General features: G+C 26.0%; 2 protein-coding genes across 2 annotated transcripts; both read left to right on the top strand.

Annotated features, from left to right (window-relative positions):
* Nucleotides 1–4,573: 4,573 nt before the first annotated feature.
* LOC128965090 (sorbitol dehydrogenase-like) lies at nt 4,574–5,860 on the top strand. The gene has a single exon (XM_054311745.1). It carries the CDS (start codon nt 4,574–4,576, stop codon nt 5,816–5,818), a length of 1,245 nt encoding a protein of 414 aa, XP_054167720.1. The 3' UTR covers nt 5,819–5,860.
* A 5,182-nt stretch (nt 5,861–11,042) lies between these two features.
* LOC128966267 (disintegrin and metalloproteinase domain-containing protein unc-71-like) lies at nt 11,043–22,756 on the top strand. The gene is made up of 13 exons (XM_054313119.1): nt 11,043–11,410; nt 11,549–11,787; nt 16,151–16,335; nt 16,414–16,742; nt 16,829–16,909; nt 16,998–17,221; nt 17,412–17,610; nt 17,792–17,887; nt 18,064–18,253; nt 18,328–18,430; nt 20,664–21,274; nt 21,558–21,954; nt 22,026–22,756. The coding sequence occupies exons 1-13, from the start codon at nt 11,270–11,272 to the stop codon at nt 22,735–22,737; spliced, it is 3,507 nt and encodes a 1,168-aa protein (XP_054169094.1). The 5' UTR covers nt 11,043–11,269; the 3' UTR covers nt 22,738–22,756.
* The last annotated feature ends 881 nt before the right edge of the window (nt 22,757–23,637 follow it).

The following is a 23,637-nucleotide window of genomic DNA, read 5'->3' as shown; positions in this document are numbered from 1 at the left end:
TCAATGATAATGCAATGACTTAATGAAGAGATTAAGTGTTAATAATACTATTGCATTGCATTTGCCTTTAAGGTTAACGCACGTAATGTACAGTCTTATTAAAAATGAACTAATTTTGCTTAATTTAGATGCACTTTATTTAATACTTTATTAAATATAAGAAAATTTTTGTATATCTATGAAGTATATATAGATTATACAATTATGCATAAAATATAGTCATCCTCTTAATTATTGCCGTTATTTACATATATAAATATATTGTATATTTTTATTATAAGCTTTATTTAGTTAATATTAATCATAAAAGAGCCTCAATTTATAAGTTCATGTATTTTAGTAATTTGTCGTAAAATTAAAGCGAGAAAATTAAAAAACAAATAATTTATATTTGAATCAAAATCAATGTCTCTCTATTTTTAGTACACTTTAATCATTAAATTTAATATTACATATAAAGCTTAGACTTATTATATAACTGGCAAATGATTGATCTATTTTGCGCTCACATATCTACAGTATATAACACTGTTTTATATTAACCGATTATATTATAAATATAGTATTAATACATAGGAAAATGCCTCAAATAAACTGCCGTTTGCACACACTATGTGCTTATATAATGCTTATAGATATAAGTCCACTGCAATAATAACATACAAGTGCTCCACAAATGTAAATGCATTGATGGTGAATGGCATTTCATGACACATCCTAAACAGATACAAAAATATACACATACACATACACATACACATACACATACACATACACATACACATACACATACACATACACATACACATACACATACACATACACATACACATACACATACACATACACATACACATACACATACACATACACATACACATACACATACACATACACATACACATACACATACACATACACATACACATACACATACACATACACATACACATACACATACACATACACATACACATACACATACACATACACATACACATACACATACACATACACATACACATACACATACACATACACATACACATACACATACACATACACATACACATACACATACACATACACATACACATACACATACACATACACATACACATACACATACACATACACATACACATACACATACACATACACATACACATACACATACACATACACATACACATACACATACACATACACATACACATACACATACACATACACATACACATACACATACATCTATTTTACTATATTCTAAAGTATAGTATTTCATATTCAATATAATACATAGCATTGTCTATATAATTTATACAGTATACAATGTATAGTATATGAGTTCATATACAGTGAGCACTGGTAGTTTTTAATCACTATATTCGTGATTACTTTCCTTTATATATATATACAGTATGTATAAAAATAGTAATATAAAAGATTTTTTTATGACATTTGAGATATAATTATTTTAAAAAATAAATAATAATGGCATATTTTATTTTTATTTTATTCAATTATAAATATTATAATTTTTTTCTTTATATATACAAATGTTATATTATATTAATGTAAATTATTGTAATGTTTGCTAAGTGTTGGCAAAAAAAAGAGAAATTTATAAAATAATAGAGAAATTTCTATCTATGGGATCCCAATGTTAATTTTGTTATCTAGATATTTGTTATCTTGTAACAATACATTGTTTTTATAAGTAATAATAAAATATTATTATTAGTATTTTAATTATTAATTAAAATAAAAAATTAATTAATTTAATTATATTAAACTATGATTTATATATAATAAAATTTTACAAAACTGATTATTATTAAATAATTATAATTATTTTATATATAGGTACTACATTTTGTATTGTAGTGTACTAAATTTATATAAAGTAGTAAATTATAATATTCCTGAGAAATTTTCTAGAAACTTTCTCAGTGAAAATTTATTAGAAACTTTTTATTTGCTTATCTCTAATTGTATGGTAAAATAAATTGTATCAATATTAGACGATAAATTTATATTGTTTTAATCAACAAAAAAAATTATAACTAACATACAGTTAATAGCTTTATTGATCACAATTTTAGCGACAAATTTATTATAATTTATTTAACGTCATTTTAAATTTAATTTTATATTAATTAAGTCAATGAAACCATAATATCGGTCATTGTTTGTTAATTAAATTGATTTTATAGAAAAAACTTCAATATTAACAATAATCAATTCATATTGTTTATTAATGATAGCAAAATATATTATAGTAAAAATGTCTTATATTTTATWTAACAATTTAACAATAAAATAGTCTGGTTGTTAATCTTTAAAACGTAATATACAATATATTACGATATTACCCAAACTTTATTTTTTAAAATATATATGTTTTATCTATATATAGCAAATATAATAAACTAAAATATAAGTGACATATAATATAATAATTTACAGCTGCACTTTATATTACATCATAAATAATTTTAAAGCTATTAGAGTTTTAAACATAAATTATTTTTACTATATTTTATAAAGACAATGGATTTAACAAGAATTATGTTAAATGCAATTTAAATGATAATTATTAGTTTGATTTTATTGTGTTGTATTAGTGATAATTTTTATTTTATTTTATATAACTATTGTTAACATTTGATATCAAATTACAAAATAATATATAATTTCTATTTGTTTCATGTGATGCCTCATTCATCTAACAATTAGCCACTGATGTCGATGGCATAAGAGATGACTTTAATGATGACAACAGACGTGGGGGTAAGTTCTGCATTCAATACTACCGGTGCACCAAATAAGTCATTCTTATCAAACCCATGACTCTCTCTCTCTCTCTCTCTCTCTCTCACTCACTGTTTATCTATCTATCTATTTATCTTTTATATATATGTCAAAAATTCTATATTTTCCACTGTTTTCAACTTTATTTTCCAAAATTTTTCATTTTATTACAAAAAAGATGACTCTGTTTTTTATAGTTTATATTTGCCATCCATTTCCCATTTTGATGGCAATCCTTAACATTTTGAATTAAATTTCACAATTGAATGACATTTTCATTTATCATTCACTCATAACATAAGATACAATTCTTTTAATTTTTTACTAACTTTTTCCATATTTTTATATTTCTTTTAGTCTTTTGGTTTATAAATACTAAAAATAAGTTCATAACCTTTTATTTATTATATATTGATTATTAGAAATATTTAGAGTATATTATTAATGGTCAGCAATTTTTACACTTGAATTTAATGCCGTTAAGCTAAAAGATTTATGAAATTTTCATAAAATAAAACCTATTATTTTTTCTTTAACTGTGTTTAAACTAAAAAAATTATTAATCTCATCATTAAAACCAAAATACTATGTCATTAAAGCCTAAAAACACTGTATATAATAAAAACATATAATCAATAATGTTTATATTTTTTGCCATTTAAATTATTAGTGATATTTATTTAGCATTTAAAAAAATAAAATTTTGTAAAATATAACTATCTTAATTATTTATTATATATATATTAGAAACAATTTTTGAACTTAGCACTAAAAATTTATTTTAATTAAAAGTAAACAAAGATATTTAAAATATATAATAAATATATGAATTTACATTTATATTTACTAATTATATTTTTTATTTATGTTTCCAAATAAATATCATAATATTTTCAGAAAGTTAGACTTTAATTAATAATTAGAAAATATTTTATACCGATAGATACTATTATTATAAAAGATAAATAAGATTTTATTTTTAATATTGTAATTTCAATCATAATTATATTTATAGACAAATTGCAAATCATATACAAATTGATAATTATTTAATATAGTGCTTTTTAATCATCAAACAATTGCCATTATTATTATTATTATTATTATTATTATTATTATTATTATTATTATTATTATTATTATTATTATTATTATTATTATTATAAAATCTATTCGTTACAAACATTTCTCTCATTCAATACTATTGTATTATTTCTATTCATTATCACTGAAAAGGAAGAGATTTTCTTTTATTTTTATATCTTTTCAGACTTTTCTTTAGTTCACATAATGATTCACTTTTTCATATTTTTCTATCGTTTTCTTACTATTGTATAGTATTTTGTTGTTTAAAACACAAGAAAGTCGAGTCAATAGAAAAAACTAAAATACAGAGATTTTTTATATATAAAAGTTGCCTAATATTCTGTGTATTGAAATATATTGTACGTATAGTTAGCATAAATAACAGCAATAAGGATAGCGCGAGAAATCTTATATTTATAAAACACTGTACAAAATATCTATAATATTACCGATTATACAATAATATCATTGCATTCAATAAATTTGAATCAATTGATTCATTCTATTGATAATTGATTGATTAATACCTGTTTTATTGATTTTAATTAAATATAAACATTAATTTATAATATATTTTACAAATTATTAGTGTATTAGTTGTATTATAAATAATTTGTAATTGAAAAATAAGTGATTATTAATTGAAATCTCATGTCAAATGCAATCAATATTAATGATATTAAGAGACCAATGTCTTCATCATCAGCAACATTCGTGGCCGTCATTTATATTTCAAAATTATGGCAAATATTTGACAAATTATTTGATTTCACATCCAATTGTCTTTAAGCGTTACATCCAATTAGCGACAATTTGTGACAGCAGTCATATTAAAAGTAATAATAAGATACCGCAACCAAAAACCAATATATCGGCAGTTTTGCATAAAGTGAATGATTTGAGACTTGAAGACAAACCAATACCACCAATGCCCGGACCTAATGAACTACTATTGCGAACATTATGTGTTGGCATTTGTGGATCAGATGTACACTATTGGAAACATGGATTTATTGGAAATTTTGTGCTCAAAAATCCTATTATTATGGGACACGAAACTAGTGCACAGGTAGCTGCTGTCGGATCAGGCGTTAAAAATTTTAAAGTGGGTGATCGGGTGTGTTGTGAACCTGCAGTGTCGTGTAGACTGTGTGCCTATTGCAAAGATGGTCAGTACAACCTATGCGATGAAATCTTATGCCACGCGACGCCTCCCTATGACGGAACTCTAACCCAATATTTCATACATCCGGCAGATTTCACGTTCAAACTGCCCGACAATATCACTGACGAAGAAGGAGCTATGATTGAACCGCTATCTGTTGCCTTATATGCTGCCAAAAGAGCCGGTGTTGAGGGCGGATCAGCTGTTATGGTGACGGGTGCCGGTCCTATTGGTTTGTTTCAAATGATGATCTCTAAAGCGTTTGGATCACTTCGGGTTATTGTATTAGACACTAATATGAATCGCCTAAAACTGGCCAAATCTATCTGTGCCGATGAGATACTACAAGTTCATAAAGATGGCAATGAAGAACAACTAATACAAACAGTGCATCAGCTAATGGGTAAACCAATTGATATAACTCTTGAATGTAGTGGCGCACCGAAGATGGTCAGATTGGCAATGTTGAGTACCAAAGATGGTGGTACTGTCCTATTGACCGGTCACGGACCTAAAGACATGAATCTGCCGATGTCTACGGCGGCCATTAGAGAGGTTACAGTTATGGGTTCTTTTCGTTACCGAAATTGTTTTCCTTTGGCAATACAATTGGTCAGCTCTGGTAAAGTACAGCTCAAACCATTGATTTCACATCGATTTCCATTCAAACAAACTTTAGATGCCTTTAACGTTGCCTTCAAAGGAGAGGGCGTTAAAGTAATTATTAGAGTTAATGAGATCATCGCTCAATGATTAATGATTGCCACCAAATGTTTATAATATCTCATTCAATATATACATATAATTTATATACAGTATTCAATTATTATATATTATATATACTGTATAGTACAGTATATTACATGATAGAAATAATTTGAATATTTTTCATTTCTAATTTCAAAATTATTACTATTATTTATTACAATTTACTACTAACTTATTATTAAAATAATATATTATTATAGTTTATTAGTTCATTACATAATATACTCTATTTTACGAGCATTTATCTCTCGGTCTCATGTAATAATTTAATATATAAATACTGTATATTTAATATCATATACAGTACATATAAAAATTTTGAACTAATAATAATTTTTTTTATTTATAATTATTTTTTCCCAATATTTAAGTCAAATTCTATACTTGATTATTAACTAAAATTGAAGTATAAATTTTATTTAATATATAATTTGTATAAATATAATCTCAATTAGAATATTAGACTAATAAATCACACAATATTTAGCTTATTATTAATACTAATTAAATTTTAATATAAAATTTTAAATCAAATCTAATCAATTCATAAAATAATATGTTATTAGTCGTTAAAAATTTATTTTCTACCAAATTGGAAATCAAAATATTTAAAATTTACTTTATTTTATCAATTGTTAAAAACGATATGTTTTACAATATCGAGAAATCAGACATCAATTGAACCAATTTTTTCAATTTTTKCTTTTTTACATAATATAAAAGAAAATATTTTTATTTTTTGAATATATTATTGCTTTTGGTTTTTGTATTCAAATTTGTATATCGTTTGTTGAAAAGTATTTGTATGAATATAAAAACCATATTATTTATTATACAATATAAGTGAAACTTATGATACAATAATCATGTTTTTCGCTTATTTTTTAGACAATTCTCTGCTGGATATATCAGTATTATATAGAACTTTACAATACATTATAGAATATCATTGTATTTGTTGTGGTTTTTGCAAAAAATAGAGTATTTTAGCTTAATTTTAAAATGATAGCAATTTTCAATGTGTTTTATATAACTGAAAATAGAAAACATATAATATAATTCATGTTTTATTTTTTAATTCACTTCCAATTCAATTAGTTTTTTTTAGTATAATTATTAAAAGTAAAGTTATTTTAGTGACAAATTGTGATTGATTATAATCAATTTAATTATATATTTATCAAATACTCAATGTAAAGATATTGTTTACTTTAAAAACAATTATATTTTATTATAAATGTAAACAATGTGTTACTATTTAATTTTATCACTAATATAATTAATTTTAAAAATTAGTTGTATTAAAATATTAAACACAACTATTTATACATTTTATTAATTAGAAATGTTTGAATACTTTTTTATATACTATTAAATTGAAAAATGGTGATCAAATAAATTAAATTGTTTTTATTTAGAATTTATATTCTTTACTATTGTGATAATTATAATTATCCTAATTGAATAGTACATCATTATGTTAATTTAAAATACTATTACTGTACTCTATATTGTTTGTTAATAATATATATATTTTTACTAATCTAACATTATCAAATTAAAAGTATATTTTTGTTATTTTTTATATTACATTATGTTTGTTGAGTATATTTTATTATTTAAAAATAATTATTATTAAATTACTTTATGTTTTATTTGTTTATTTATTTATTGATTGTCTATTAAAATTAAATGTTATTTGATTGCAGAGGAAGCGGAGCGGTTAAGACTACGGTTCCCGGAAAACAATCGCCTTATATCTAGTATTCCGAGTCGTTTTTTTGAAGTCATATACCCGGTTCAGGTGAGGGAACTGACCAAAACTGGTATTTCCACCAGAGATACGACTGCCAATCGGGTTTGTATTATTTAACTGATATCTCATTTTTATGGATAATTTATTTTTTACTGTCAGACACTAATTAGCGTAACATTTGTTAGCAATGAAATACTTGATATCATTTGATATTATTATTATTATTATTATTATTATTATTACAATGTTAACACAGAATTTGATTAAATGACTTGTGATATCAATCTATAGATGTGTTAATTAACTGAATTGTTTGTGTTTTATTTATCCCATAGACTGGCAAACACTACAATAAGACAACTTTGCTCATCAAAGCCTTTAATTACAAGTTCAGACTGGAGTTGGAGCTCAATATGTATGTACCGGTGATGTCATGTTGTGATATTGTCACCAAATTTATCTCACTTAACGCTAGTTTTTTTAAACGTAAAAAACTAGGAGTTATTTTAGGCTGTCATTCAAATGATTAGTTTGCTTCACAAAACAATACTAAACATAACTTACATATAAACAGATAGACACATAGTTTTTGGCAACAAATTAGATTCAATTATTGTTGATTTGTTGTGTCAAACATAAAATGACATATCAATTGAATGCCAAACATTTATTTCCTAAACGTTTTATATTATATATAGTACAGTATAAACTGTCAGTGAATGTATGATTTTTGTATTGAAATATTTGTAATATTAGTTATTTATTTTGTATGTATTTATTCTTATCTTTTTAAATGCTATTTCAGACATCTTTTAGCACCAAATCTAATACAGAAGCACTTTTTACCCGAAGGCGCCCAACAAATATCAACTCAGGTAATGACATATCTTTACAAAACATTTTTTTCTATTATACCATTTAAATGGACACCGTTTTTACAATAGCTTATACTGTGCTTTATTTGTATATTTAAGTATATATATACAGAATATTCTTTGACAAAATGTTCAAAATKTTCAAAATGTTTACTAAAATTGAAAAATATATTTATATACCGTATATATTATAAAAATCTCAAAAATCTATTTTACTATTTCTCTGAACTATAAACACAAATACACCTTAATTTTTCACTAACTTATTTTGTTATTTTTTTTTTGCTGAATAAATATATTGTTTTAATACTATATATTTTATATACAGTATATAATATTATAGTCGTTTTTGGGCAAAAAACTTGAAATAATATTTTAAAAGAAACAAACATCAACATATCATACACACACACACATATATATATACATTGACTATCATCGCAAATGCATCGAATTTACGGTTAGACAATTGTTTTTTAGTATTTAAAGTTTTGAGTGCATAAAAATGCATYACAAATACAGTATATGTGGGCACATAAGCAATATAAGCTTTTTATTGTCTCATAACATTTATATTGATAAAAAGCAAATATAAATACATTATAAATAAAGTACCTGTCATGAAAATAAATTGTTTATATTGTGTATACTGATAATATTTTWAATTATTAAAAATATAGAATTAGAAATAAAATAATTTGCAAAAATAAGATTTATTAAATATTTATATATAATCAGAAATAATCTTAAACTTTTAATTATATAATTAGTATATTATTTTAATATTATTGATAAACAAAATAATTTATAAATTTTTGACTAAATTCTATATATTCTTTGACAAGTCCTTTACAATAAATAAATACAATTTTTGGATGTGTACTAAAAAAAAGAGGTTTACTTTATACATGATATATATCTAGGAAAACAACAAATAATAAAAAAATCGACATATTTTAAATTATGACCTCCAGTATAGACAATCGATTTAACATTTTTGTGTTGAAAATGCATTTTGAATGAATGCCCTCATCTCTCATATGTTACTTAATATTAAAGTATTTCGATAAACCATTTCTGTATTATATAGTGATGTCTCTCAATAATTCACTAAATCTTATACTTATTATAATTAAATTTGTTTTAGTTTAAATTTTTTGTTGAATTATTTAATAAATTAATTTTATTGKAATATTTTTGTTCATTTTATTTAATTAGTTTTAAATTGAGTGATGATTTAAAGTCAGAAATTTTGTTATAATGTTAAAAAATATATTGTTAAAATGAGTCGATAGCGATATAAGTTTATCTATTTGAAAACATATTATTTTTAACGACTATTATTATGCAGATATAGTAAAGTTTTTGATACATTGCCATTAAAAGGCATAGTTTATCGCACATGAATTTATGAAACGCATAGTTATTGTAATGGACAGACACATTCATAGCACTTGTGCCACAAACAACAACAACATTATTATATATGAATATTGTAACAACAAAAAYAACAACAACAAAATAGCAACATAATTAAATTTATTTTGTTGTCTATAAAAATTTTACTCATATAATAATTGTRATGTCTTAATATTTAGTTAACATATACTTTTTTAGTTATAACATATCAAGTGGTTAAGATATTATTAATATTATTATAAATCTTACAAATATTTAATATATAATATAGGAAATAGAGCACTGTTACTACCATGGTACTATCAGAGATCACCCAGGTGGTGTGGCTGCTTTTAGGACTTGCAATGGCATTAGGTTCACATTATTCTATATTCTCTCTCTCTCTCTCTCTCTCTCTCTCTCTCTCTCTCTCTCTCTCTCTCTCTCTCTCTCTCTCTCTCTCTCTGTCTGTCTGTCTGTCTCTTTCTCTCATTTTATCAACTCATTTGCATTTGTAATGTTATGATAAGCAATGATTTACATAATAGTATTTATTATTATTTATTAAATTAACTAAATTTTGCAAATAATGTGTTTCCCTCGCGTTTTGTCTCTCTCAACGCATATATAGTATTACTCTGTTTGTATGAAATATACATTTTATTATCATTTGGCACAATATCCTTATGTCTTAAAAAAGTTTGTATTATTATTATTATAATAATATTATTATTATTATATTCAATGTTTGTATTGCATTTTGTTTAACGATACCCATTATTATTCATCTCTTAGTTTTATTATTTTTGTCTTTTTTCATCAAATTTATTACTTCAGAAACACTGTATAATATAATATACTATTTTTATTATTTTTATGATTTTAATTATTGTTTAGCACACCATAAATTTAATTAATGAGATATCTTTATAAATAATATCTGTTGTAAAAACTGATATTAAAACAACATTTATGTCTTTAATAATTTATTTTATTTTTCCGATTTGTTACTCCTTTAATGGCCATATTATTGGTTATATAATTACATGTATATCATCTTAAAACTATCCAGTGGTGTCATACATGTGCTGAACCAAACTTTTGTGATACACCCATTTGTTGGCGGCGACCTATCTGTAAGTGATGGCTCATTACGGCTCAAAACTGAGGCAAATATTAAGGTTATATATGACTAATACTTGGATTTATTTTTGAAACTATTGCCTCTTTCCTCACAACACACGACTGGACTATTAAATAACTGGAAATGCAATCCACGATTGACATCATAACTATCATAACTATTACCGTTATATATGATAACATGACTGGACTATCATAACTGGATTACAGAAAAGACATCCGCACGTCATTTATCGCTACTTTTCAGAAACAAAGTCCAGACACATGTGCGGTAATAGCCGTATGCATGAGTGGGGGTTCAAACAGTACCGGAGGAGACCTCCCGCTGTCGCCACTAAACCCAAGCGAGACGTTAGAGCCGTCGAAAAGTACGTGGAATTAGCGCTAATACTCGACAAAGACATGGTTTGTATAGTTTTTTTTTTGTGTCGACACGACATTGTCTATATATATATATTTCAAACTATTAAATACTTGACATGAAAAATGCGAGACCTGTTTACACAAATATATTAATCATACAATTTGTCGTTTGAAAAACAGTTTGACGCCCGCAATATGTCCCGAACCGATGTGGTCAACGATGCTCTACAAATCATCAACTGTGTGGACGTCTACTTCCGACTCATCAATACTCGGGTATCGGTAGTCTATGTGGAGACGTGGGCTTACGGTAATCAAATCGATGTGAACGACAACGTTAGACAAACTTTGCTCAACTTTATGGAATATGCCTCCAAAAAACTTTATAAAGTTCACGCCGATGCCACTCATCTACTACTGTATGTCTAATGTCTAACAAACATTTTTATTACATTTTATTTTTTACTATTTTTAATAATATTAAAATCTTAATATTTACTCTCATAAACATTAAACTAAATTTTAATAAATCATACATTTTTTATTGACTCAATTTCGTTAACAAAAAGCCGGTTCAATAACCTTTTTATATTATAATAGTAGTAATAATAATAATAATAATAATAATAATAACCATATAGTTGCCTTAGTTTTTTATTTGATTTCATACATAATATAAATTAAACATTTCATATTTGATTTCCTATTCATCAATGTATTAATAGTACTATAATATACTGTATTTTTAATTTTTTATAACTATTCTATTGAATGAATACAATGTTTTATTGCTATACATATGAAATCTACATATAGAAAGTCAAATATTTATTTTTAAAATTTAATTAAAATTATAAAACTATATGCTTAATAAATTTTTTTTGTTTAATATGAAATGTTATATAAATAGACAGTATTCTGTATTACAGAATAAGTTATATTATTTATTTTTTTACTTTTTATTTTAAATAACAAAGAAAATCAACTAAATTATATTATTATATAATAAATCTATTGTTGACATTATAAAGATTTTCTATATTTCACATTAGTATGTAAAAAGTGTTTTTAAAAATAATTTTGATTATTCACTCAAAAGCAGTATTTAAAAATAAATTACTGAATGCCTCATGAATTTAGACAATTTTACATTTAATGAGCCAATACTTCATACATTTATTCTATATATTAATTTATTTTAATAAGTCTTTGATTAAAATGATTTCATTTTATTTTTTATTATAAATGATATCTATATTTAGTCCATTTAAAATAAAATTTAATCAAAAACTGTGATTTATTACTAAAACTTTAAATTTAGCAAACGCCGTATACTTAATATATCATTAAATATTTTATAAAATTAAAACAATTGAATAAATAAAATCTTATTTTATTTATTGGTATTCCTTTTAAAATACTATAAATAGACGTTAATTAAATGCAGTATTAGTAATACAGTATTGTTTGATTTTGAAAATTAGTTAAATATAAAAGTTATTTAAATATTGCATAAATTATATTGAATTTAAAGAATTTTAAAGAATAGAAAACATAATTGACTTTTCCAAGAAATTGTTTGAATTTCATAACAATATTATTTTTAAGACTAAGCAAATGAAATTATTTTGGATGAAAAATGTATTGAATGTTAAACATATCAAAAGTGATAACAAATTTGAATAATAATTTAATAATAAATGCAAAGAAGATTACGTTATGTATATGTATGTGTGTGTRTGTGTGTGTGTGTGAGAGAGAGAGAGAGAGAGAGAGAGAGAGAGAGAGAGAGAGAGAGAAATAACATATCTTTATATAGTTATACCACCACTTGTTTTTGTTGTTGACATTTATGATATTGATCGTCAACAACAACAACACGCTATTTGTTTGATTCACAAGAATGGCTACACTACTAAACAGTGTTTATTATTAAGACATTTTTTGTTACATATTTTGATCATTTCTTACTATTTTTGAAATTCTTGTGCAAAACAAGAATATCAGAATATATATACAATATATATATATATATATATATATATATATAGACTCCAAATAAGATGTCTATATATTTTTATACAGTATAGTAATAAATAGTTTCTATTCTTTATATAAATCTTTATATATAGTATATACTGTATAATACATATATATAATAACATTTTTATATATAGTGTGGTATATAACACTTGTGCCAAACATTGTATATATATATTTGAAAGCATTTTATATCTTATAAGAAACACTCGACACACCAACAAAAAAATCTTATTATTATAACAACACAAAAATATTATTTAGTTATTATATATAACTTATATTTTTGCTAATATCTTGTATTATATATAACAAGTTGAATATATCTCTAAAAATGTATGTTATTATAACCTAAATGACAATTATTTCTTTTTTTGGTCTTATATTTTCTGTCGTGAAATTTAATATAAATTTATTTTTATTTAATTGCCGTCAAGAAAGCATTGTTTGAAACAATTGTTTAATAAATTAATAATTTTATTATTTATATTTAATATTTTGTAAAAATTAACAAAATAAAAATTTAGGTTAACAATTTATTGTATAATATTTTAATTTTATTGATATATGCTTATTATTTTGCATATATTTTTAAATTTTTTTGCATATTGAATGAAAAATGCATAAAAAATATGATGAACTGATTTGATAAAAATAAAGCAAATATACATTTAAAATGGTTTTTTCAAATATTTGAATATATAGATGTGTATGTGTGTGTGTTTGTATGTATGTTTGTGTGTGTGTGTGTGTGTGTGTGTGTGTGTGTGTGTGTGTGAGAGAGTGTGTGTGTGTGTGTGTGAGTGTGTGTGTGTGTGTGTGTGTGTGTGTGTGTGTGTGTGTGTGTGTGTTATGTTACTTTTAAACATATAAAATAAGTTAACGAAAAAACATTTTTAGTGCTCAAAGACAAGAATTGCATTTATTGTTTGTCGTCAACGACTCACAAAAAATCAATTTTGTGCTCAAATTAAATGCAAACTCAAAATATGCTGTAAATTTCTCTCTCTCTCTCTCTCTCTYTCTCTCTATCTCTCTCTATCTCTCTCTCTCTCTCTCTCTCTCTCTCTCTCTCTCTCTCTACACACACACACACACACACACACACACACACACACACACATACATACATACATACATACATATATATATATATATATATATATATATATACACACACACACACACACACACACACACACACACATACATACACACATACATACACACACATACATACACACACATASACACACACACACACACACACACACACATACATACATACACACATACATACACACACATACATACACACACATAGACACACACACACATACACACATACAYACACACACATACATACACACACATAGACACACACACACATACATACATACACACATATATTTTTCAATCTATTAATCTATATATCTATCTCTTAATATATAATTCTGAAATCCCCTAAAAATACAGAAACATTACTTTATTACTATTGAGTTATTATTGTGCCGTTGGCTTCATATGTGTGATACAAAGCAAAATATATTTTCAATTAATCAACTTAAATATCTATATATTGGATCACTATTTTTTGTTTTACTATAATATTATAAAACTATATAAGTTGTGCTCAGTTAACATAAAAATTATATCAAAGATCTTTATATAAGTTATGATAAATATAACAAAAAAGAAAAACAAAATGTTTTTATTGTTTTACATTAACTTAAATTGTATGCAATCTTCAAAATTAAATGTAATTTTCTCAAAATGTCAACACATTTTACATTTATTTTTATATTTGCAATATTATTATGAAAATAAAATTAATCATAAAATTTAAAGTTTTACTTTTAGTCTATGCGATTAATAATAGAAATATCAAATAAAGTAAAAAAATATTAATATAAAAATAGATTCAAATTATTGTAAATGATTTTGATTTTTGTAATACAAAATTTTTAAGACCATATAATAATGAATTTGTCTTAAATTTAAATCAACTTCATTTGTAGTGAACAACAAAACAATTTATTGTGTAATTTGTATTTATTGTTTCAATTGGCTTAAAGAAATTCAACGTATTTTGTCATAAAATACTTTATTTGTTAAAAAGGTTTTATTGAAACAATTTGTGTAAAATAAATTCAATGATTTCTTAAAACATATATTATCAATACATATTATATTTTATTATATATATATACAATATATGCATATATTTAGATGATTGTGTTTAGCATAATCATATATAACTTTTAAAGTTTGGCATTTATGGCAAACTTCAAATGCAATATTCAATGTATTTTATCATTTTTTCAATTCAATAAACTTTGTCTTCCATTTCATTTCAGTTACTTTACTAAAAACTTATACATAAAATTGCTATCATTTTTCTTATCGCAAAAACATTGCATTCAACTCATTTAAAACAAAGTTAAATATAAAACTTAAAATACATTTTTGATTTATTTTCTTTTGTTTTTTGTTTAGTATTTTTGTTGGAAAATATCTTTCAAATAACATTAGCTATTCAAATACAAACACTGGTATTATATAACAAAATGTTCTTAATTTATATTTCATTATTAAGAAATTAAATTTATATACTAATTGAATATTTATATTAATAGTACTAATAATAGTGATATAATATACACTAAATTTTCTTAATTAATATTCTTTTAGATTTATTATAGATTTGTTTTAATTAATGTTTTAATTAAATGTTTTAAATAGAGGAAAGCCTTTTAGTGGAGGTGAAGTTGGTATGGCTGTTCCTGATACTATTTGCACTGCCAAAGCTGTGGCCATTAGTATTGACTCCAGCATATATGAGCCTCATTTAGTTGCCAGTACTGTGACTCATATGTTGGGTCATAACATAGGTATGGGTCACGATGAGGACAGTAAGGATGATAAAAGTATGTATCTGTCGTACAATTAGTTTATAATAATAATTTTTACAGTGATTTTGATTATTTTGTTTAAATGACACTCAGGTAGCTGTAAGTGCAACGACTGGTGGGGTTGTATAATGGCTAAGAATATATTAGGTGAAGATCGTGTACAGCCCTATCACTTTTCCCAGTGCTCTGTCGAGGAGTATAATAATGCCCTACAGATGGGTCACGGGATATGCCTATTAAACAAACCGAACCAATTGGAGGATTTCAAATCGTGCGGTAATGCAATTGTTGAGGAGGACGAAGATTGCGATTGCGGATCGTTTCACGATTGTTTGGAAAGGGATCCCTGTTGTGATCCAATCACTTGTAAACTCAAACAGGAAGCCGAGTGTTCATCCGGACCCTGTTGTGTCAACTGTAAGGTAAGATAAACCTAATTAGTGTTTGTTTTGTTTATTAGACAGTTATAAAGAGTTTGATTTCAACTATTTAATTGATATATCAATAGTTGAAGCCATTGGGTCACGTCTGTAGGCTTTCCAATGATGAATGCGATTTGCCTGAAGTATGTGATGGCAAAAGTGGGACTGTAAGTGCTGTACTAATATAAATGCATCGATGAAATAACTAAAGCACTTAACTATTGATTTATTATTATATTTTGTTGTTATTGTTAGTGTCCTCCAGACATATACAAGAAAAATGGCAATTCTTGTAAAGACGGCAAAGGATTCTGTTTTCACGGCGAGTGTCCCACTCTTGACAACCAATGTTCAGTAATTTGGGGAAAGGGTTCCCGAGCTTCGGAGCTCATCTGCTTTCAGCAATTCAATGCTCAGGGAAATGCTCGGGGAAATTGCGGTCAAGACACTAATGGCATCCATCTTAAGTGTACTCAAGAGTAAGCCAATCGTCCAATTGATTGTCTGTTTTTACAAAGCACTCTATCTTTTATTAAATGCTATGTTTATTCATCTGTAAACCACTAATACCTGTTTTGTCAATCATCTTATTTTGTATTTTATTTATATTTGACAACATATTGTGATTAAATTAATAAATTTATTTATTTATTTAAAAATCATTTATAGAAATCTTATGTGTGGTTCGCTTCAGTGCCAGTTTGGCAATCAATCGCCGTTTACTAAAGGCATGGATAAGGAGTACTCGCGAACTATTGTCGTCAAAGAGAAAGTGGAATACGAGTGCAAAGTGGCCACCGGTTCCATTCGGGCCGACATTGAAAATATGGGACTCATACAGGACGGCACCAAATGTGCTGATCATAAAGTAGGTGTATGTCAATGTATTTTTTAGATAACAATTTATTATATTTAATAATATAATCATTAGTTTTTTTAGAACAACAAAATTATTTATATTATTTTTAAAATCTAACAAAATTTCTTAAAGTTAACTAATATCGTATATTATTTGTATTATTTATTTTTTGCTCAATATTTACCCACAGATATGTGTGAACCAGTCGTGCACTAGTATTGACTTTTTCATAGAACCGGGCGATTGTCCGACTAGTGATGTGAAGATTACGTGCTCTGGACATGGAGTAAGTTATATTAACACTGATTAACACAAATATCAACAAATAGTGCTATCATTAGATTGATTTGGATAAGACTTTTCAATATTTACTTAAAACACTGAATCCAATCAATTAGCAGGAGTCGAGTCCAACTAAATTTTGATAATCAATCAATTTATTGATACCATTGCTTTTGATAGGACTGTTCCAACATTAATACGTGTGTCTGTTATCAAAATTGGATGGGAGTTGACTGTAGCCAAGAGTCCAATTATGTGATGACCACAGATGAGCCCATAATAGATAATCAAACGACAATAGTTACAAATCCCACCCAAAACCCATCAAATTCCGAGTCCTATTCAACAGAAAATACTATCAAAGAATACGGTATTATAAAAATTACTGTTTTTTCTTTAACTTTAAACTATAAATTAAATCATATTTTATTTAATAATTTACAGAAAATAGGAAAAAGTCATTGGGAGCCCCCTATCTGGTCATGATATTAGTGTCCATTGTTGGCGGAGTTTTCATATTTTTTGCGCTGTTGGCCATGTGTTATAGGTATGGGTTATTAGACATAATTGTAATGTACGGCAAATACCAAATGGCACGACATTTGACTTATATATATATATATATATATATATATATATATATATATATTTGCACAAAAAGCATAATACTATACAGTATAAGTAGTAAAGAGTCGTCAGATTTTTTATATTGATTGCAAACCAGAATTTTATTGATTTGTTTGCTTTTTTGCTCACATTTTAAAATACATTTGTTTATAGTTTCTAATAAATTATAAATATATTTAATTTTAAAGAAATTAAAATTATTTAATTTATAAAAAGCATTAATTATAAAACTTTTATTATAGTCTACATTATTTTATCTATTATTATCTACAGTATTTTTATATCAAATGTATAAAATTGTAAATAATTAATAATTTAAATTCATATTTAATTTTATAATCAAAAGTATTGCATTTATTTTTACTATATTGACTTAGTCTGACTGTATATAAATTTTAATTATATGCCACAAATGATAATGTAAATGAAGTAATTTTGATAAAAATAAGTCAAAAATGCATTACTTTATAAATATTATCGTCTTTTATGAAAATAGTTTATATATAATTTATTTTTATGATAAGATTTTTGGTTTTTCAGATAATGTTATAATTGAGTGACACTCACAAAGAACTTATTTGACACAAATATTACAGGAGATGACAGATTGAAACTCACATTTTCACACTATATTGTCGTTTCAAAACATATTGTATCGAAAATTTTTATATTATATTTGTTTATGCATTGAACATATGAATTTTGGTGGCAAAGAGAGGAGAGAGAGAGAGAGAGCAATCGTTAAATTTTTATTTATTTTTCATTTTATATATAATATCATCGACATAGTCTATGTCACAAATAGATGTATTTTTTATATGTTAGTAAAATAGTAGATTTGGATTGAGAAGTCAAAAGTCGAAAAATTTTATTTTTATATTTAAAGATTTAGTTTGAAATATCAATAAAACTTTGAGTATAAGAATTAAAATCTTATTTTTTGTTACGACTATTGAATGACTTGTTTTGAATGAATTTCTACGGAATCAGAAAATTTTTTCAGACTATTATTGTTTGTTGTGTTGTATTTGTATTGTTATTGTTTTTTGTATGTTGTGTTGGGACAGGTGTTTATATGCCGGTCTGAGATTGCTTTTACAGCGGAATCTGAAACACATTCAGAATAAATGATTCAATGAATCAATTGATACGACGATTCTTATGCCTCACTTGTTTGCTATACATTTCAATCAACCAAACGAAATGCACTTCAATGGGTCCACACTTTCCCATATATTATACAATATAATGACATAGAATTTGATAGCAATACTGTTTGACTAAATTATTTCAAGTTTCACTGATTTTATAACTAAACGCATAAAAATAAAATAAAATAAAAATAAAATAAAAATAAATAAAAAATACAATTTAATAATAATTGTAAATCGTTTATAATTGATAACAATATTAATGTTAATGTAATGGTATAGTTTTTTTGTGATAAAAAAAATAAGTTTTATGTTAAAACAATTATATAAGTTGTGATTGCATTTGTGTTGAAAGTGAAGGTTTTAATAAAAGAAAAAACAATTGTATAGTAACTGGTTTTTTGTTTTATAGTAAAACATTTACTGTTATTATCATTTTTATTATTTAAGTTTTGTAGAGCTTTTTGTTTAAATTAGGAAATAAAAGAAATAAAAAAATGTTTGGATTAAGCGTACAATTGGCACAAAACACAACAATTCGTTCATTGACTCAATGAATATCAAAGCATATCATTAAATGTCTTAATAAAAGAGGAATCAAATAAAGCCTTCCATTTGGATAATGGCTTTAATGACAAGTCTCTCTCTCTCTCTCTCTCTCTCTCTCTCTCTCATTCACTCACTCACTCACTCACTCACTCACTCACTCACTCACTCACATACACACTCACTCACTCACACTTATGATAATTGAATACAATAAGCACTTCATTTATGCCATTGTTTTAATTGAATTTAAATTGAAAATTACTGTAAAAACAAATCAATAGTTTATTATGCGATAGTAAAATATTGTAAAATTAGTTAAAATATAAAAATATAATTCTAATTGTATATCATTTAATAACACATTGAATAGATTTGTTATCTAAAATTTAGAATATAATAAAATAAAATTAATAAATAATTGTTTTAAAAATGTTATTTCATTTCATATTATAGACGACAGAGTTTGAAGCCATCAAAATCTGAGCGACAATTGAAGAAACAGTTGAATAATCGCAAGTTTTCGGCAAACAATGAGAGCGATGCCTACAATGACGCCAACGTGTCTCGCATTATAACGTTTGGAAGTATGCCGTCCTATAGAGAGGACAAAATGCAAGAAATGAAAAGACAAAAGGATAGTATGAGAAGTGATTCACAGACAGACTTGGATTCACACAACCGGCTAATGAACGACACCTCTCAGTTCATWGAGTTATCGCCAAACAATTTATCCAAAATTACTCACCATTTGACGGGTCCGGAGAAAGGTATACTCAAACACATCGCCGCCGGTACGGCCACACAGTCTGAGGTCAACCATTTAAAAGAACGTTGGAGTGAATTGAGTCACTCGGATAACAATGAGAGCCAATCGGACAACAATCGCAACTCTGATGCCTTCAGTGATATGGAGCGCCTTAAAGGACTGGGAAATGGATATCACGACGATATGCTGGAAGCGCTCCAATCGTCCAGTGGTCGGTCCATTGATTTGGTCCGTCATCAGAGTCCTTCATCAGACGCCGCTAARAAAGCCTTCTTAGACTCGATCCCTGAATACGGAGGTATTAGATATTTAGAGTGACATAGAAATCAATACTTCACTGACATCACTGGTGTATTCTGTATGAGATACCAGTGCTATAAATAGATATTGAATTTAATATATAAATAAAACAAAAACAGTTATTTAGCAAACAATGCACATAAACTTAGAAAATCAATTGAATTGTTTGTAATTTGTTTAAAACAAAAAAAAAACTTATTTTGTTATTATCCGATGACTATAAAAATAATGAATCAATTGATTAACTATTTATTTGTTTTGTTTTATGCTTCAAATCACAGGTTTAGGTCATTTAAAAGCCGATTCCCAAGTGAGCGGTTCTGATGAAGACTCAGTGCCTCCCATCGGTCCAATTAGGATCAGAAACCTTGAAGACCTCTTAAGACAGTTAGAGAAACAATCGCTTCAAAATACTGGTCTCTCACCTTCCGGTTCCGATGACATACGTATGAGTGAACCGGAATCTGATAGACATTTATATAGCAGTAGTGGAGGTCGTGGTAGTCATATGCCATCTGCTCACACATCATACCATTCCTCAGCATTGAGTGCACTCGAATCACACTTAGTTGAACAAGACTTGGCATATCTTTTAGGCGCTCATCACCGACAGTCAGACCATCTGATGGCTGGTATACCACCGCCACCGCCGCCACCACAACAGTCATCAACTTCGAGGTTCAGTCATTGACAAATAGTGCTCAAACTGTAAACTGTTTAAAACTGAATACCAGTCCTTCTCCGTCCAGGAGCTCCATACTCATCGGAACGGGATCATTGTGTCCGTACACCAAAAAGATTCAGCAAATGCAACCGCCATCGCCATCAACCACCACATCGACCACTACGTCCACAGTTCACGACAACAATCGAGACGAAGACGAGAACGGAAGTGTTTTGGACACTGACCTGAGTGGCGACGCAGCCTTTTATGGGTCAGGGGTTTGCCAACCAATGCTTAGAAGTGCCAGTGAAGAGGCCCTTCCAGTAAGCCTCTCCTGTGATTTTACAGTTAGCGGACAATTAAGTCTCAAAACTAAAGAGACTTTAAGATTAAGCTCTGATTCATACAATGGCTTCCCTTCTAATCAAGTGTTTACCACATCTGTAGTGCTTCCGCCACATTGTCCAGAATCGTCAGTCGCTGCCGGAAGAGCTGCTGCCACAGCAATTGCCGCAACAACTATCGCGAGAACAGATCCATTACCTGAGACGCCTCTATCATCAGATCCACAGCCAGACACTGCCTCCACAGCTGCAGACGGCCAACAACTACTGCACACTTCCTCGCCATTGGATAGAAAGAGTCCAAAGACAATATCTCGGTTTACCGTAACACTGGTCACCAAAGACAGTATCCATGAGTCCACCACTGATGACCAAAGCCCACAAAAAGAGAAACATTTGCACAAAAAAGCTAAGAAAAAGTCAAAAAAGAAGTTTCCGGAGTATAAAGTTTGAAAACAATTGACGAGTGGATGGACTGCACTTCAAAGCCGATAATTGACACCTTTTTTGGGACAATTTGCCAACAATTAACTTATTATCAAAATATAACTAAAAAATTGATGACAATTATTGATATTATTATTATTATTATTATTATAAACTATATGTTATTTACAAACAATTAGTTGTAATATAATAACTAATTTTACATTCAAATCATACCATTTTGTGACAAATTTCAACATCAATTCATTCATTTAATTATTTCATTTGACTTGTTATTCATCAAAAAAACAATTAGGACTAAATTATTATTAAATTAATTATTAAAMTAATTAATATTTGTTTGATTTTTTATAATAAAAATGTTATAAAATTCATAACTTCTGTATATTTGTTTAATATATGTAAATATGAAATGATTTGCATATATTGTATAAAAAATGTTGATAAAAATGTTTAACAGTGTATTATAATTAGCAGATATTGCTAAACATTAAAAACGAATTATTAAATAAAACAAATTTTTTAACTAAATTAATTTAAACATATTATTATAAATTAAATAGTTTTAAAAGTATGTAAATAAAATAATATAGTGATTTTAATTTTAATTTTTTAAAAATTGTGAACTTAATGAAAGTGAATACAAACATGAGATTCAACATAAAGTACAGTACTATTGTATAAAAATATTATTATTAAATAGTTGAAAATATATACTAAAATTAAGTTTTATTCTATATTATTATATACTGTTATGTATTTTTCATATGTGTGTATATATAAGATAAGGTGAATATAAAGATATAAACATATTGTCAATGTTTATACAATGTATTTAAGTATAGTTTTGACTATTTTTAAAGATTCAATTTTTTTAAATATATAATGCAAAACAATATAACATGA

Source organism: Oppia nitens, unplaced genomic scaffold (assembly GCF_028296485.1).
Source record: "Oppia nitens isolate AA-2021 unplaced genomic scaffold, nextdenovo-longstitch-racon4-pilon3 scaffold10_pilon_pilon_pilon, whole genome shotgun sequence".
Lineage (NCBI taxonomy): Eukaryota > Metazoa > Arthropoda > Arachnida > Sarcoptiformes > Oppiidae > Oppia > Oppia nitens.
The sequence above is the reverse complement of the archived record's forward strand: the minus strand, read 5'-3'. Positions and strand labels throughout refer to the sequence as shown.